This window comes from Dendrobates tinctorius, unplaced genomic scaffold, assembly GCF_039654945.1.
Source record: "Dendrobates tinctorius isolate UK_male_01 unplaced genomic scaffold, ASM3965494v1 ptg000093l, whole genome shotgun sequence".
Taxonomy (NCBI): Eukaryota; Metazoa; Chordata; class Amphibia; order Anura; family Dendrobatidae; genus Dendrobates; species Dendrobates tinctorius.
In genome coordinates, this window is record NW_027361761.1 from 13785587 (window position 1) to 13801030 (window position 15444).

At 42.7% G+C, this 15444-nt stretch overlaps 1 protein-coding gene across 1 annotated transcript in view; it reads left to right on the top strand.

Annotated features, from left to right (window-relative positions):
* LOC141098563 (cytochrome P450 2K4-like) overlaps window positions 1-14930 on the top strand; it is a 61465-nt gene extending 46535 nt beyond the window's left edge. The window contains exons 7-10 of the mRNA XM_073586463.1: window positions 4726-4867; window positions 11190-11374; window positions 11869-12010; window positions 14580-14930. Coding sequence (XP_073442564.1) covers window positions 4726-4867; window positions 11190-11374; window positions 11869-12010; window positions 14580-14758 — 648 coding nt within the window. The 3' untranslated portion in view covers window positions 14759-14930. The remainder of the gene's footprint in view (window positions 1-4725; window positions 4868-11189; window positions 11375-11868; window positions 12011-14579) is intronic.
* The last annotated feature ends 514 nt before the right edge of the window (window positions 14931-15444 follow it).

The following is a 15444-nucleotide window of genomic DNA, read 5'->3' on the forward strand; positions in this document are numbered from 1 at the left end:
TAGTAGTTATATTCTTGTACATAGGGGCAGTATTATAGTAGATATATTCTTGCACATAGGGAGCTGTTATGAATGAGTCACCAAGGAGGAAAAAGAAAAAGCAAGCTAAGCCCAGAAAACCGGAGAGGTTGGTAACTAGTGGATTGCAGACCCCTGATCCTATCCACACAACTAGCAGTAGCCGTGGAGCGTACCTGCGATGGTCCTAGACGCCTCGTCATGGCCGGAGGACTGCATAAGCCTAAAGCAAGAAAAGGGAAAATCTGCTGTCTGCAATCACGCAAAAACCCTGCCAAAAAGATGTCCAACACGTCTGATAGAAAAAAGCCCTGAAGTCGCTAGACTTCAAATCCCTATATCAGCCCTCAGGTATATTCTGAAGACAGAGCAAAAGAGATCAACTGATCTTGTTTTCAAAAACAAGCTGAAATAATCAGAGACAAAAATGGGAATTCAGCACAGCCCCAGCCGGGGCTGGCTGAACACAAAAAAACTAAGTAAACCAGACAAAAACTCAAATGAACAATAGCAGAGCAAAACTTAGCTTGAAAAGGCAGGAACCAAACTGGAAACCAGAAGACCCAGGCAGGAGAAATCACCAGTAAGAAAATAGGGAGTCAGCTGCCTTAAATCCAATCAGAGACTCCTGATGTCCAATCATAGTCCTCCTCCTCAGGTGGCAGGTTTCTGCCATTTAGATCAGCTTCATTACCTCTTGTCACCAATAGAGGGAGTCCAGATAGAGAACTCACGACTCCTCTGTCAGCACAGCTAGCTCCATCCCTCTCACCAGAAGCCAGAGGTAAACCCAAAAATGAGATCAGAACAGGGAGCAGTATTATAGTAGTTATATTCTTGTGCATAGGGCAGTATTATAGTAGATATATTCATGTACATAGGGGCAGTATTACAGTAGTTATATTCTTGTACATAGGGGCAATAATATAGTAGTTATATTAATGTACATAGGAGCAGTATTATAGTAGTTATATTCTTGTACATAGGGGCAGTATTATAGTAGTTATATTCTTGCACATAGAGGCAGTATTATAGTAGATATATTCATGTACATAGGGGCAGTATTACAGTAGTGGGCATGGGCAACAAACAAGGAGAATTGGAACTACTAACACAGGAACAGAAATATGATGTAATTGGAATCACTGAAACTTGGTGGGACAATACACATGATTGGAATACAAGACTAGAAGGATACAACTTATTTGCAAGAAATAGACTTGATAAACGAGGAGGGGGTGTCGCATTGTATGTTCGAAACGCGTATATCTGCACAGAGATTGAAGCTTCAGAGACTGGGATTTCTGTGGAAACTGTTTGGGTAAGAATACAAGGACAGAACAATGGAAAGGACACCATTGTAGGCATTTACTACAGGCCGCCTGTGCAAGCCGAAGATATAGATGAACTCTTTATGCATCAGATGGCCAAGTTCTCCAAAAAATATGACATAGTTGTCATGGGAGATTTCAACTATCCAGACATTTGTTGGGAATCTCTCTCAGGCAAAACTAACAGGTCAAGGAAATTCTTATCCTCTCTTGCTGACAACTTTATCTTCCAAAAGGTAAGGGAGAAAACAAGGGGAACTGCTACCTTGGATCTAATCCTTATAAACAGGGAGGAAATGGTTGAGGAGGTAAAAGTGGCTGGGACCCTAGGAGGTAGCGACCATGCTATTTTAGAATTTTGGATTACTAGAGGTGGAAGACCTGTGAAGACTCAGACGTCAAGGTTAGATTTCAGAAAGGCAGATTTTAAGGGATTCAGAAAGAGAATTGGAGGGATCCAATGGCTGGATATCCTTAAAGACAAAAATGTCCAGGAAGGATGGGAAATCTTGAAAAATGAAATTCTCAAAGCACAGTTGTTAACAATTCCGAAAAGAGGGAAGAATAGGAAGCATTTAAGGAAACCAGGATGGATGAACACAGAACTTAAGCACATGCTAAAAAGGAAGAAAAAAATGTTTATAAAATGGAAAGAGGGAGGCATATCTAAAGAAGAATATAATGCTGTCTGCAGAACCTGCAGGGCACAAATCAGATTATCTAAAGCTGAAAATGAACTGAGGCTTGCAAGAGATGTCAAAAGCAATAATAAAGGATTTTGGGGATATGTCAAAAGTAAAAGAAAAGTCAAAGATGCTATAGGATTTTTACAGGATGAAAATGATGAAATGGTAAGACAGGATGTTGAGAAGGCTGAACTTTTAAATTCCTATTTTGCATCTGTTTTCTCTCAGAAAGGAAATGCAACATCAACTGTTATTCACTGTCCTATTAAGGGAATAGAAGAATCCAGGATATCTATAAACAGAAAGATAGTGAGGAAACACTTAGCTAACCTAAATGAATTCAAGTCTCCAGGTTCAGATGAATTACACCCCAGAGTACTGAAGGAGATAGCAGAAGAAATTTTTGAACCCCTCTCCATAATCTTTGAAAATTCTTGGAGAACAGGAGAAGTGCCAGAAGACTGGAGAAGAGCAAATGTTGTTCCTATCTTCAAAAAGGGGAAGAAGGTGGACCCAGGCAACTATAGGCCGGTGAGTCTGACTTCTATACCAGGAAAGATCTTTGAACAAATTATTAAACAACATGTATGTCAATACCTGGATAAGAATGAAGTGATTAAACAGAGTCAGCATGGGTTTGTAACTAATAAGTCATGTCAGACTAACTTAATTTCCTTCTATGACGGTATCACTGATTGGGTGGATCAAGGAAATGCTGTAGATATAGTATATCTTGACTTCAGCAAAGCATTTGACAAAGTCTCTCATACAATCCTTATTGAAAAAATGACTAAGTATGGAATGGACAAGGCAACTGTTAGGTGGATTCATAACTGGCTTAGTGATCGGACCCAAAGAGTGGTCGTAAATGGCTGCACATCCAGTTGGAAGAATGTCTCAAGTAGGGTACCACAGGGCTCTGTCCTGGGCCCTGTATTGTTCAACATCTTTATCAACGATTTAGATGAAGGAATTGAGGGTAAACTGATTAAATTTGCTGATGACACAAAGCTAGGAGGGATAGCTAATACTAGAGAAGAGAGAGAGAGGATTCAAAAAGATTTAAATAAACTGGAGAAGTGGGCAGCAACTAACAGAATGGTTTTTAACAGGGAGAAATGCAAAGTACTACATCTGGGCAATAAAAATGAAAAAAGCATATATAGAATGGGAGGAATAGGGCTAAGTGACAGCACATGTGAAAAAGACTTGGGTATACTAATAGATCACAGACTGAATATGAGTCAACAGTGTGATGCAGCAGCAAAAAAGGCAAATGCAATTCTAGGATGTATTAACAGAAGCATACAGTCTAGATCACGTGAAGTCATTATTTCCCTCTACTCCTCTTTGGTCAGACCTCATCTGGAATATTGTGTCCAGTTTTGGGCACCACATTTTAAAAAAGACATCAACAAACTGGAGCAAGTTCAGAAAAGAGCGACCAGAATGGTGACCGGTCTGCAAACCCTGTCTTATGAGGAAAGGTTGCAGGATTTGGGAATGTTTAGTTTGCAAAAGAGAAGACTGAGAGGAGACTTAATAGCTGTCTACAAATATCTAAAGGGCTGTCACATTGTAGAAGGATCAACTTTATTCTCATTTGCACAAGGAAAGACTAGAAGCAATGGGATGAAACTGAATGGGAAGAGACACAGATTAGATATTAGAAAAAACTTTTTGACAGTTAGAGTGATCAATGAGTGGAACAGGCTGCCACGAGAAGTGGTGAGTTCTCCTTCAATGGAAGTCTTCAAACAGAGGCTGGACAGACATCTGACTGGGATGATTTAGCGAATCCTGCTTTGAGCAGGGGGTTGGACCAGATGGCCCAGGAGGTCCCTTCCAACTCTACGATTCTATGATTCTATGATTCTAGTTATATTCTTGTACATAGGGGCAGTATTATAGTAGTTATATTAATGTACATAGGAGCAGTATTATAGTAGTTTTTTTCTTGTACATAGGGGCAGTATTATAGTAGTTATATTATTGTACATAGGAGCAGTGTTATAGTAGTTATATTCTTGTTCATAGTGGCAGCATTATAATAGTTATATTCTTATGCTTGTAATACAGACTTTTAAAATTTGATACACTCAAATAAAGCACTTCATAGGGCATAATAAGAAGTTAGAAGATTTGGAGATTAAGGCTAAGTTCTCAATAGGCGTTATTCTTTCTTATGCTTTTTTATGCAAGTTTTCAGCTGTTTTTACACTAGTAGCAAAGCCTATCATATTTCAGAAATCTCATGGATGCACACTGTTTTTTGTCATCAGTGTTTTGTGCTTTGCATGTTATTTTGTACATAGAGCATGTCACTTCTTTCAGCATTTTTCACCCATAGACTTAAATGGGTGGTGAAAAAACGCTGAAAAAAGGCACCAAAAACACAGGCATCAGGTCTTGCTACATTTTTGGGCCAAAATCTGATTCTGTAGAATAGGACCTTTTTTCAACACTAAACATTATCAACGTCAACAAGAAACAAATTTAGCATGCCAAAACTGCAGCAAAAAACACCCATAAAAGCATAAAGATGCTGTAAAACAATGCTAGAAAAACCAAGGAAAACATGCCTTTTTCTGCTGCTTCTTTACTGACAATTTATCAGGTTTTGTTGCATAAAAATAGATGCTGAAATGACGCCTAGTGAGAACTTACCCTAATACTTTCTTTTTTTGAAGGGAACACAAGAGTCCACCCAGTATTTCCACGACAAGAATCTCATCGCATTGGTAGATAATTTGTTTGTTGCTGGAATGGAGACTACATCAACTACAATCCGATGGGGTCTTCTGCTCATGATGAAATATCCAGAAATTCAAGGTATGACTTTTTTATTATATTTTAATATATATTATAGATTTCTCTTAGGCTACTTTCACACATCAGGGTTTCGGCGTCAGGTGCGATCCGGCGTCGTGCCGGAATGCCGGATCCGGCAAATGTTTTGTAAAACCTGAAGTGCCGGATCCGGTTTTCTGCTGGATCCGTCTTGTTCTTGACAGACAAAACCGGATCCGTCTCATCCGGTTCATCCGTTTTTCTATCCGTTTTTCTATCCGTTTTTCGACGGATTACGCCGGATCCGGTTTTTAAAATTGACCCTTGTGGCCTTCCAAACGGGATTGGCTACTGGAAAACTAGATATAGCATGTTCCTACAGCCCTTCTTTGACAGGTTGTAGAGGAGAAAGTGCAGGTTGGAGAGAAGAGCAAGTTACTGGCGAAGATGGATGTTGTCATTGGAAATATTACCACTAGAAGTTCTGTGACGGTTTCAGGGACAATTTTCCACTATACTTTATGTCACCTCAAGGCAGAGTACACTGGGATGACAGAGTGTGAAAGATTTGTGCCCTAAACTTGTGTACCTTCTGGACCAACAGTATATACCTTTGCCAACCAAAGTTGGCTATCTTGTCATGGTCTTACTATTTTTAGCTTTAGGCCACAGGTGTGTACCTGGTTGTGTTTTATGCAAAGTATTTCACCTTTTAACAAAAGTTGTGTACATTGTTAGGAAATCACCAACAATAAACACAACTTTTTAGGTGAAATACTTTGCTTCAAACACAACCAGGAACACAACTGTGGCAAAAAGCTAAAATTTACCCACAGTTATATACCTGGTTTTGAATACCTTTTTACCTTTGAAATACCCTGTATTTAACCTTTTTTTAAAACATAGTTCGCTGCAGAAAGAAATGACAGACAACCATTGTGAAACGAATTTAACTTTTATTTAAATTTTTTTTTTTTTTATGTTTTTAAAGTGCAAAAAACTTTTTTAATAAAGGTTTTAAACCCAATGGGCATTTTTATTACAACAAAAAAACATTACAAATCTGTGTACTGTGGGGTGGAAATACTGCTGGAGGGGCTGCGGGACACTTCGACACTGGGTGTGTGGAGAGAGGACTGGGATCGTGGTGGGGAAGGAACAGTTAGAGGTGAAGGTGTGGAAAAAGCTACAGAATGGGTGGACATGTGGGAGGCAGAAGAGGTGGTGGGCGGTGGAGTGGAGGGTTGGGCAGGGACAGTAGGAGCAGATGATGTTGATGGAAAGTTGTATGGGGAAGGAGTTTGGTACGGGGAAGGAGTTTGGTACGGGGAAGGAGTTTGGGACGGGGCAGGTTGCTGGAAGTGGGGAGATGTCTGGTACTGGTGAGGTTGCTGGTATGTAATAGGAGGGGGAGGATGGAAAGTGGCTGGAGGGGGTGCAGATGTAATAGGAGGGGGAGGATGGAAAGTGGCTGGAGGGGGTGCAGGTGGAGGAACTACAGTGGTGGGAGGTGGAGGTTGGGAGGTAACCTGCTGTAGAGCACCGTGGCACGAATGCATTACATGCATCTGCTGGGTAGGAGATAGTGTTGCCATGCGCTCCACAACAGACCTGAAAAAGGTGTGGTTTGGCGAAGATCTTGCTTCTGAATGCATGGTTTGCAGAAGTGTCTTCACCTCCAGAATGCTGGAGTTGATCTGCTGAAAGCCTGCGGCGATTTGCTCTGACAAGACTTTGAGACAGTTCTGGAAAGATGCATTCAGATGCAATAACTCTTGTGCATAACTCTTTTCCTGACCCCTCTGCCGCTGCCGCCCAGTACCCGCAGGTGTACTAGAGGCGGCAGGGGCAGAAGGGTGGGGTAAAGGGAAAGCGATCTCCTCACCAGCAGCTTCATGTAATGTAGGCGGCCACGATGCTCCTGTGCTGGTGGATGGGACAGATGGGTCGAATGTGTGGGAAGGCTGGGAAGGTGCAGATTTACCGGGGCGGTCGAAGTGTCCCTCGGTGCCGGTCTCCTCAGGGATCGCCTCAGAAGGGTCCAATCGTGCAGGCTCCCGAGTGCTGCTCACCGTGCTGTGTAATAAAGAGAAAAAAAAACAATTAAAATACTGACATGGTATGGCCCTGGCTGAAAAAAAAAAGTTACATCTAACATTTTTTTCACATGTGGTGTGTAATATTTACCTTCTGGTGAGCATTGTTTCCCGGAGGAACGACAGGGCTTGTGCGTACTTGTACTTGCTCCTGCGTCCTCCAGATCCACTCGGGGCCCGCATCTCTTTATTGAACTCCTTCTTGAAACGATCCCTCACAGACCGCCACCGATTCACAATTCTGTTCCCTGAAACGAGAAAGGAGTGGTTAGTATACAACATCAGTGTTTCACAAACTCCAGTCCTCATGGTCCCCAGGGGTCATGTTTTCAGGATTTCCATAGTAAATAGAAATCCTGAACACATGATCCGTGGGGACCACGAGGACTGGAGTTCGGGAAACACTGGTTTACATCAAGCAACCGTTACTGTATATACTTACGCTCTTTAATCTGGGCCCGAGCTTCGAGGTCCTCCCAGCGGCCCACAAGGAGAGAACAGATTTCCTCCCAGAGTCGTCGGGTAATGATCAGGTCAGCGTGGCGGCGGTCAGCCATATTCCAGAGCGGCTCCCTTTCTCTGACGAGATCGATGAGGCGGTCCACATCAATCCCTCCATCCTCACCGTCAGAGTCGGGAGCACGCTGTGAAGGCTGTTAAAGAAAAAGACAAAAATAACATAATTAGCCTCCACAAAAGAAATGAAATAAAAAGTGCAAAAAAACAAAGCAAAAATATTTATACTTACACGCTGGTGACCGCCGCGTTGCTGTCGCCGACGACCCTGGGAGGCACTGCGAGGACCTCTTGGCCGAGCACCAGATTGGGAATACTAGAGAAGAAAACAAAAAATGTTATGTCTTTGGATGTAGGCATTTTTTTGCTGTGTGTGGTCTGCAGAACATTGTTTTCTATGTGTTGTGTGTAGTGTGATGTTGTGTTTCTGCGTTTGATGCAAAAAACTTACCAATTGTGAGCCCACTCCAGGTGTCTGTCCACCCCTTCCTTCTTCTTCTGGGAGCTCCTCTTCATCTTGTGATTCCTGTTTTGAAATAAAAGGCAATGAATAGACATATATTACAGAGATGATGGATTTTGGAAATAAAAACTTACCGTCAAACGCTGACGATGCGAGGGAGGGCTCCCAGAAGAAGATGTGCTGTCCTGTTGATGGCCAGACTCCATGGCTGTGGGTATTGCTGCTGCCAGTGATGCCATTTCTGCTGCTGCTGCTGCTGCATCTCTTTGGCGGCTGTTGAATAAAGAGAAACAAAGGGCCAATGAATATCTTGATATTCCATGGCCCTAGTTTGGAGGAATGGGGGATTTGATAATTACCGTCTCTCATCTGCTTCTGGACTCCCCTCCCGTTCAGCATGCTGCTCCATTTGGGGTGGTGCTGATGGTGCTGTTGCTGCATCTCTTTGGCGGCTGTTGAATAAAGAGAAACAAAGGGCCAATGAATATCTTGATATTCCATGGCCCTAGTTTGGAGGAATGGGGGATTTGATAATTACCGTCTCTCATCTGCTTCTGGACTCCCCTCCCGTTCAGCATGCTGCTCCATTTGGGGTGTTGCTGATGGTGCTGCTGCTGCAGATGTCTGCTGCCTTCTCCTGCTCCTGGTTCTTGGCTTGGGTGGCATGTTGGGTGTGGCTGAGGGTCCCATTGTCTTGCTTTTATATATCTCCTGTGGGCAGAGCTACTGAGCATGCTCAGACCAAAAAAAACGGATCCGGCGCATTGCGGCGCTCATAGGCTTTCATTGTGTGAAAAAGCCGGACGCGCCGGATCCGGCGTGTCCGGCTTTTTCGCCGGAGACAAAAAACGTTACAGTAGACGTTTTTTCCAGACGCCGGATCGCGACACATTGCGACACATTGCCGGATCCGGCGAAAACCGGATGAAACGCATGGCAATCCGGCGCGATCCGGCGCAAATGCAAGTCAATTGGGGGGAAACCGGATCCGGCATTGCATTTCACCGGATCCGGTTTCTGTCAAAAGCGCCGGATCGCGCCTGACGGCGAAAACCTGATGTGTGAAAGAGGCCTTAAAGTGCCCCTGCACCTCTGCTCACCTATCTGGTTTTATATGGATGTGGAAAGACGTAAGTTGGACTCTGGGAGATACGCTTTTTTTGTGCACGGGTTCTTTTCTTTTGTGCAGTAAAGTCAGCAGGTATTTTATCGATTACCTGACCATCATATTAATAATAATAATCTTTATTTATATAGCGCCAACATATTCCGCAGCGCTTTACAGTTTAACAGTTTCAAAACACAAGTCATAAGTAACAACGTTAACAATACAATAATTAAAGCAAAATAAGATGACCCTGCTGGTGAGAGCTTACAATCTACAATGAGGTGGGAAAGATACAAAGTACAGGTGTGTATTTACAATGGTGTATTTACAATGCTGGTCCAGCCATCTTGAAGGAGCGAGGGATGGATGGAGATAGTGAATGGGCTACACACGCACACTTACACATAGAATGACTGTGATTAGTGAACGTGATAGGCCGCTCTGAACAAATGTGCTTTGAGGGAGCGCCTAAAACTATGCAAATTGTGGATATTCCTAACTTTTTGAGGTAGAGCATTCCAGAGGATTGGCGCAGCATGGGAGAAGTCTTGGAGTCGGGAGTGAAAGGTACGGATTAGTGCAGAGGTTAGTCGAAAGTCGTTTGCAGAGCTCAGCGGTCGGTTTGGCCGATAAACAGAAATGAGGGAGGAGATGTAGGGGGGGTGTTGCACTACGGAGAGCTTTGTAGGTGAGAACAAGTACTTTGAATTTGATCCTACTGTATAATGAATGGGTAGCCAGTCTAAGGACTGGTGAAGTGCAGACACGTCCGAGTACCGATTAGCCAGATAGATGACCCTGGCTGCTGCATTAAGTATGGACTGGAGAGGGGATAGTCGAGTAACAGGAAGGCCAATTAATAGAGCGCTGCAGTAGTCCAGGCGGGAGTGGATCAATGCTACAGTGAGGGTTTTTGTTGTTTCCATGGTGAGAAAAGGGCGGATTCTAGAGATGTTCTCCAGGTGTAAGCGGCAAGAGCGGGCAAGACATTGTATATGGGATGTGAAGGAGAGGTTGGTGTCAAACATAACACCCAGACAGCGTGCCTGCTTCCGGAGTGTTATTATAGTGCCACCCATGGAGAGGTAAATGTCAGATTTAGGGAGGTTAGTAGATGGCGGGAGCAGAAGAAGTTCAGTTTTGGAGAGGTTGAGTTTCAGATAGAGACATGATGTTGGAGACTGCGGACAGACAGTCACTGGCGTTCTGCAGTACAGTGGGGGTAAGGTCGGGGAATGACGTGTATAGTTGTGTGTCATCAGCATAAAGATGGTACTGAAAGCCAAATCTGCTGATGATCTGTCCAATTGGGGCCGTGTAAAGAGAGAGGAGAAGGGAGCCAAGGACTGAGCCCTGAGGTACCCCGACAGGCGAGAGGAAGAGGAGATGACGTGGAGCCAGAGAACAAAACACTGAAGGAGCGGTCAGAAAGATAGGAAGAGAACCAGGAGAGAGCAGTGTCCTTATTGCGTAGTGACTGGAGCCTAGAGAGTAGGAGATGGTGGTCAACAGTATCGAAAGCTGCAGATAGGTCAAGAAGAATGAGCAGAGAGTGGTCACCGTTAAGTTTTGCTGTCAGAAGGTCATTGGTCACTTTGATGAGTGCAGTTTCAGTCGAATGTCCATCACTAATCAGTTTCTGGAAAGTTGCCCTCAGCCTCTCGAAGAGCCACTGCAAGGCAGGCTGAAACAGGGTTGGACTGGCCCAACAGAGCACCAGAGAATCCTCCAGTGGGCCCACATTTCTCCTTCAGGAGATTACATAGTGCAAACTTTGCCACTGCAATTGGGCTCCAGAGTGGGTAAGAAAGGTGGACCTTCAGAATCACATCCTCTGATGGGCCCAATGTTCTTCATTATGACACTGGGCTGACATATCACTCAGTTCATGTTCTTGCTCAGTTGTCTGTTTTCCACACGTTTTCCATTGGAGTTTTTTACGGATACGACATATTACGGTCTACGTGGATTTCACACACGCCTGTTGTTTAATATACTCTACGGCTAAAAAGAAGGAACTTTTGCTCCTTGTGATCTGTTCAATTATTTCACAAAACCGTCACTAATCTCCACTTAATAAAATTAGTGAAAATGTATTTATCAGTTTTCTTCCTTTTATGTTTTTTTTTCATTTAAATTTCATTTTTTTTTTCTTGATCATAAATATCTTTTCTCTGACAGAAAAAGTCCAGAGCGAAATTGAAGCGGTGATCGGATCGTCTCAGCCTCAAATAGAACATAGAACGAAAATGCCGTATACAAACGCCGTCATACATGAAGTTCAGAGGTTCGGCGATATCGCCCCGTCTAGCGTTTCACATGTAGCGTCTCATGATGTCACATTCAGGGGATTCTTTCTACCAAAGGTAAGGATAGTGTTTCTCATGTTCTATATACTAGATGAAATATTGACATGGATATCTGTTCAAAACAGACACCTTGATTTGGTATTTTAAAACCAGTCAATTCACAACATAGCAAGTCTTAAAGAAGAAATGTACTAAACTGAAATATAATTTCTATCACTAGAGGACGTTTGAAGGCTGTGTATTATCCAGGAGTAAATATTGGGCACAGTTCTGCTTAACAGCGCACCATGTGGTCAGACGTAGTACTGCAAATAAACCAATGTTCTGTTTTAACACATTTTCAGACTTCTTCATTAATGTGCAGCACAGGCATCGACTCCTGAAAGTGGTGATACAGTATGTGTAAAATATGGTGATAGATAGATATCGTTAGATCGATGATAGATAGATATTATCCATCTGTCTAGCTATCTGTTTATCTATTATCCATTATCTATCAATCGCCGAGGCAAGGATTGTATATAAATTTGCTGACTCTCTTTGTTTCTCAGGGCACTATAGTTATGCCATTGCTTCACTCCGTATTGAAAGGTAAAGCCTACTTCGAGAAACCTGAAGAGTTTTATCCTGAACACTTTCTTGACTCCAAGGGAAATTTTAAAAAAAGTGAGGCCTTCATACCATTCTCAATAGGTAAAGCTGGACCAGGGGTCACTAGAATAAAAGTCAATATGGGGTCATAAATGGAAGCTACTGAGCCCTGATGCAATAATAAAGATCTCCACATACTATGTTATACTTAAAATAAAAGTTTCCTTAGGTCAATTTATACCTGTTGCAGATTTAGATTGTTTTTTACATTAATATTTTAAAGCTAGAATTTGTAAGGGGTGCAAATATCGGACAGGACGTTAAGTTAGTCTTTTTAAATCACTTTAAGACCTCAAATCACATTCAAAAACGTATTCAGATCCCAAACTCCATAGACCTATAATAAACACAGAACCTTGATCAAATCTGGGAATATATTCATACCTTAGAGCAAATCCTTACATTTCTTCAGACCCCAGACCAAACCATTAAAGGGAATCTATCACCTCATTTTTGGCCTATGAGATGTGGCCACCGCCATCAGGGGCTTATCTACAGTATTCTGTAATGCTGTAGATAAGCCCCCGATGTAACCTGAAAGAGAAGAAAAATGTGTTACATTATACTCACCCGGGAGTCCGGTCTGGTCCGATGGGTGTCGCGGTCCGGTCCGGCGCCTCCCATCTTCTAGCGATGACGTCTTCCTGCTTACTTCTGCCGTGGCTCCTGTGCAGGCGTACTTTATCTGCCCTGTTGAGGGCAGAGAAGAGTACTGCAGTGCGCAGGCGCCTTCAAAGGTTAGAGAGGTTCGGCGCCTGCGCACTGCAGTACTTTACTCTGCCCTCAACAGGGAAGATAAAGTACACCTGCGCTGGAGCCGCGGCAGAAGTAAGCAAGAGGACGTCATCGCTAGAAGATGGGAGGCACCGGACCGGACAGCAACATCCATCGGACCGGACCGCCCCCCGGTGAGTATAATCTAACTCATTTTTCTTATATTTCAGGTTACATCGGGGGCTTATCTGCAGCATTACAGAATGCTGTAGATAAGCCCCTGATGGCGGTGGCCGCATCTCATAGGCCAAAAATGAGGTGACAGATTCCCTTTAAACTAAGTTATTTTACTTGATTATATAACACCATCATATTCCACAGTGCTTTACAGACATCATCATCACAGTCCCCATTGGGGACATTCCATACCAGTATGTATTTAGAATGTGGAAGGAAACTGGAGTACCCGGAGGAAACCCACGTAAATGTGGTTAGAACATGCAAACAGATAAAGGTCCTTGGTGGGATTTGAACCGGGACTGCAACACTGCAAGTGATAACCACAGAGTCACCGTAAATTTATGCATCAAACCCAATAACACAAATGATTCTAAAACCAGAGCAGGCTTATATTCCTCGGATGCCCCCTCTCTCTTAGGCTTCACATTAGTTCTGGATGCAAGAGCTCATATTTAAGTGAAGCCAATAGCATCAGGATGTTGTTTTTTGCCACGGCACATTTCGTCATGATTCTACACTAGTCCATCACCCAGTACAATGACTCCTGGCTCTAATTATAAGCTCGGGAGCAAAGAATGTAAGTATTCACGGCCATTTTATATTGGAATAATCTATTAGACATCAGACAATAAAAAAATATGGAAATCAAAAAATGCCACACTTGTATAGGGTTGGTCTTGTGACTTTCCCTCAGACCCAAGTTGGATTTATACTCACTGCACCACAACTTACAGCAATGATCCACTAGAAAAAAAATCAAACTCTGGAAAAGGTGAACCACTAAAACAAACTGCCAGTCCAATATAAAAGCAAAATTTTGGGGGGTAACACATCTTGGGATGTGGTTTAGATGAGAACAATAGACGTTGGCATTTGACAAAATTTGAAGATTCATCTTATTAACCCATCTCTAGTTAAAGGATTAATACAATTTCACAATTAAAATTCCAGAGGTTATCATCTACTCTGATAACCCCTTCTTAAATACTATGCTTCTCAATGTAAAATAAAAGTCCCCTGCACTCACTTTCTGTGATGGCCCTATTCTAGCAATGTCTCCTGAAGCTCCCATGCAATCGTTATGCCGCGTGTGCATCGCAGCAAATCAGCAGCCACTATTGGGCGGAAATGCTCAAACTTTCCCCCCGATATCCAAAGTGCATCCAAAGGGAGTGAAAGCGCAGTAGGTCAATATTGGCTGCAGATTGGCAGTAGGGCACACGTGGCATAACAATGTCATGCAAGCCTCAGGAGATCTGGAAGAGTGTCAAGACAGGAGTGGAATATTGTGCATTTGTATTTTACATAGGAGAAGTCAGTATTTGTGAAAGAGTTGTGTGAGTAGTGGACAACCCCTTTAATTCATATACATGCATTATTTGTCAGCACTCAGTAATCAATGAAGATAGTGACACAAGCAAAAAAATCTGAAATATGTAGGTAACAATTTTTGTTCAAAAAGCAAAAGTCATCCACCAGCGATACGGAGACCTCAAATGGAGGAACCCTAACTCTTATGACTCATTTCTCTTTGTACCCAATAAAGCCTTAAATAAACTGGGGAGGAAATAGGATCCGGCTCAGCTATAATAAAACACCATTATTTTTTAGCCTTTCAAACATTATGGTTCTAATATTTTTCCATTTGTGCTTTTAGGTAAGAGAAGCTGTGCTGGTGAGACCTTGGCTAAAATGGAGCTGTTTATATTCTTCACAACATTGCTACAAAATTTTACATTTGAAGCCCCATCTGGGGCTAAACTGGACCTTACCCCTGGAGTGGGGTCTACAAATGCCCCCAAGCCTTATGAAATCTGTGCCATTCCACGTAGATAAAATAGACTTTTTGGTTGAAGGAACTTATACTCTGTGCTATGGTGAAGAGTCGGGGGGTGGGGCAGAACATGACACAGGGAATCTCTCTTTGGTGCGCTTTGAATTCTCGTGTCAGGCTCCTCCCCTCATGAATGAGTGTATTACTTATGTCTCATGTAATAAATGATGGATTTTCAAAGTAAGAATTTAATTGGGTGCTCGTAGCACCAAGGATGTCATAGAAATGATGAGATGTGGTCTTATATCACTTGCAAGCATCAAACACATCCCTTCCTACCAGTTTCAGACAGATGATACATTTTTGATAGAGCCCTTCAAACAATAAAACTAAACGTTGCTACATTGACCTCTCCTGGCAGCAGCAATCACCTACAACTATTACCTACCAACTTAAAACTGAGCAATATGCCCTCTTGATGACTATTGCTTACAAGTAGAGTTGAGCGACTTTTGCTTTTTTAGGGTCGCGTTTCGTTTCGTGAAACCCGACTTTTCCAAAAGTCGGGTCGAGCAAGATCGTACGATTATAGGGAAAAGTCGGGGTCGTCCCGAAACACGAAACCCAATGTAAGTCAATGGGGAATAAAAGTCGGCAGTGAGAGGAGGACAGGAAACACACCTACAGTGCCCATTTGAATGCCAAAAGCATCAATTCTTCTTACTTAAGCTTGTCAACCTTAATTAAC